General features: G+C 60.9%; 1 protein-coding gene across 1 annotated transcript in view; it reads right to left on the bottom strand.

Moving 5' to 3' along the window:
* Positions 1-2073, bottom strand: part of LOC140856284 (probable bifunctional riboflavin biosynthesis protein RIBA 2, chloroplastic) — a 5509-nt gene extending 3436 nt beyond the window's left edge. The window contains 1 exon segment of the mRNA XM_073253400.1: positions 2036-2073. Coding sequence (XP_073109501.1) covers positions 2036-2073 — 38 coding nt within the window.
* Between the last annotated feature and the right edge of the window lie 1324 nt (positions 2074-3397).

The following is a 3397-nucleotide window of genomic DNA, read 5'->3' as shown; positions in this document are numbered from 1 at the left end:
ATCACTAGGGTTGACAATGCCCTAGGCGGGACAATGTCCCTAGGTGGCAGTGCCGCATGTTGCTGTCAGAACTGACAAGCTCTGGCGGCTGTACGGTGATCGAAGGAGTCGACCGACCCTAGGTCGGTGGCCAGCTGAGTGGCGTTGGACCCCTCCGTTGGTCGGCGAGTCTTACGTGAGTCGGCCATCAGGCTTCCAGGTCCAGTCGGTCGGGAAAAGTATGCCCGACCGACACATCCTCAGTCGGTTGGGGCCGTTAATTGGCCGGTGATGGCGTCTGGTGGTCGGTCGCTCCGGCTGTCGGTCGGTCGGTCGGTCCCTCCGGCCGTCGGTCGGTCGGTCGGTCCCTCCGGCCGTCAGTCGGTCGATCGGTGGTATTCCCCAACAGTTGCCCCCCTCCACTCCTGAGTCGGACGGTGAGCTGTGCCGATGCCTTTATTTGGGCAGCAATCCCGGGCGAAAAGGAGTGGATTCGTCGTATGCCAAATTCCGACCGTACCGCGGGTTGATACGATGTCAGGCGTCTCATGCATGCGAGCGATTCGCTGGTGTCAGACGTCTAGTCGGTGTCAGATGTCACGTTGGCGTCAGGTGTTCACGTCGGCGTTAGGTGTCAGACGTCCCATCTTGTCGTCGTCGGACGTCCGTCGGGAACGCGAATCACCGCGGGCGCTTTAATTCGGAACCGCGGCCCCGTTTGCCACGTGTCGGAGGTGGTTGGGCGGCGCCCCTCGCATTTAATGAGGGCAGTGCGGCCGTCCCGGGATGGGCGCGCCGAATCATCAGGCCGAAAGAGGCCCGGAGGCCACCACGTGTCGCACATCCGTGAGTCTCGTCGGTGGGGGCATCTCGACCGTCGGTCGGCCCTATATATATAGGATCATCCGGACCCAGGACTCATTGTTGACGTTTTGCTGCAGAACTCTGCCCGGGCGATCTCTCAGTCGTCGCCGGCAGTCGTCTTTCCTCCCAAAAGGTTCATTGCCGGTTCGTGGACTTCCCTTCCTCTTCTTCTTCTTCCTCTTTGCTTCTTCTTCCTCTTTGCTTCTTCCTCTTCTTGTTCGGTTCTGGTGCAATGGCCGGAAATCCGACTCGGGGAGCTCGGTCGGGGAAATCCGACCGATGACTCCCGGTCGACTCCGGAAGTTGAGGTTTCCTCGCTTTCGGGGCCGAACGTTGATCGGCTTCGGGAGCAGTATCGCATCCCGGAGCAGTTTCAACTCTCCGCCCCAGGGGCCGACGGTCGGATTAACAACCCTCCGTCGGGCCAACTGGCGCTGTATGTCGAAGATCTTCGCGCGGGTCTTCGGCTCCTGATTCGAAGTTCGTCCGGAATCTGCTGAATTATTACGGACTTTGTCCGGCGCAACTGGCGCCGAACTCTGTCCGACTGATAATCAGCTTCGCGCTGTTGTGTCAGCTTTTGCCGACCAACCCTCGTATTTCGCTCTTCCGGGCATTCTTTGTGCTCCGACCCCACCCTAAGGCCCGAGGGTGGTGGCTCTTCAACCCCCGGAAGGGTCTTTCCTTCATCACTGGTCTTCCATCGTCCATCCATGGGTGGAAGAACCAGTTTTTCTTCGTCTCATCTCCATCTCTTGGGGCTTCCCTTCCACTGGGGCGTGCCCGAACCGAAGCAAATGACAACAGCCGGGTGGAGGCGGACGACCGGAGGACTTCCACCGACTTAAAGATATGTCGGTCCCGAAGCAGAGGGAGCTTGTTACCGAACAAGCTCTCTATGACGCCGGCTGAGCTTGGTCCCCCGACTAGGTATCGCCCGATCCCCCGGTCCTCTTTTCATTCGGCCCTTTGTCTGGCTCTTTGATTAACATATCTGTCGGTATCGCAGGGACACCTCCAAGGATGCGGCCAACCGACGCCGAGATTCGGCAGTATGCGCAAGGAAGAGGCCGGCATCGGGGGCAGGACCTTCGCGTCCTCCGAAGAAGCCCACTCCAGCGGCGCCGACCGTCGAAGCGTCGGCGACGATCAATCGGAGCCGGTGATAGCGCTCGCGGCTCCGGTAGCGCACCCGGAGGAGAGGCCGGTGGAAGAAGCGGCGAAGGACATCGGCGGCTTCACCGGCAGCGGTGGAGTCGAATGACGTTCGGGAAACCGAACATCATCCGGCGGCGTCTGTGGCCGCAACGGGGGGTGCCGGTTCAACCTTGAGCATCCCCTCCCTGCCGGTTCCGTCAGTCGGGCGGCCGATCGAGGGAAGGCCCCGATGGACCCCGCAGACGAACAAGGTCGGGGAGTCGCACTATGCCGCCTAGCGCACAGTTCTCCGAAGGGGCGTCGGCGTTGGCCGACCACAACCTGGCCAGGAGGCTATGCAGGGAATCCTCCTCCCGGCCGACGTGGAGGCATTGAGGTCTCGGCAAGTGACCAAGATGTTGTCTTCGTTCTACCCGACCATGGTCGAGGTAAGCTTGTTTCGCCTCCTTTTTCCTTAGAATTTTCGTCACTTTGTTTTCCTGACGAAACACTTGCGTCGGCAGCTGATCTACACCATGTCGGAGCTTGAAGCCGGATACCGGAGGTTCGGGAACGTCCGGGCGGCTTGGAAGGAAAGATCGGCGGCGGCCGAAGCCGACCGAGCAATGTTGGTCGACCACCTAAAGCAGTCGGCCGACCGGGAGGCCAAGTTGGTAGACGAAGTCTCTCGGCTCGGGTCCGAGCTAAGGTCGGCCAAAAAAGAAGCCAAACGCAAGGGCCGGACCGTGCATCGTCTGCGGCGCGAGCGGGATGGCATTGCCGTCGAACTTGAAGGCGAGCGCGAGCAGCTTCGGGTCAGCCTGGAGAAGCTCGCCAAAGCCGAGGAGGATCTATCGATTGCCCAGGCTGACGCCGACATAGCGAAGGCAGAAGCAGAGTCGGCAAAGGACTCGCTCGACCGGGCAGAGGAGGAAGCAAGGTCGGCGAAGGAGTCGGCAAGCCGGGCGGTGGAGGACTTCTGTGCCACCGATCAATACCGGGAGGAGATGCTGGAGTCCGGCTTCGCGTCGTACCGGGTGGGGTATGAGGATGGTCGGGATGCGGTCCATGCCTTGTACCCGGAGCTGGACCTCAGCAGTATCGTCCCGTCGGGGGCCGAGGAGCAGCCACCGAGGAGATGGCCGACCAGCCATCGGGAGGCGTCGTCGTGGCGGAGGAAGCCGTCCCGGAGCAAGTGGCGCCGACTGCCAGTCCCCCGCCGACCGACGGTCCTGCTTCGACCGTCGACCCAGCGCCGATCGTGGTCGATACACCAGTTATCCCCGATCTTCCGTCGGTCGAGGAGATCGACTCAGAGGGATGATCGCGGCCTTGCCGACTTTAGTTTCTTTTGTCTTTTCCTTCTTTAGAGCACTTGTAATCGGGCTTCGACCCGACTTTGTAAACTTCCTTTTGA

This window comes from Elaeis guineensis, chromosome 3, assembly GCF_000442705.2.
Source record: "Elaeis guineensis isolate ETL-2024a chromosome 3, EG11, whole genome shotgun sequence".
NCBI classification, from domain to species: Eukaryota; Viridiplantae; Streptophyta; class Magnoliopsida; order Arecales; family Arecaceae; genus Elaeis; species Elaeis guineensis.
Note: the sequence above shows the minus strand (reverse complement) of the source record. Positions and strands in the feature narration are given on the sequence as shown.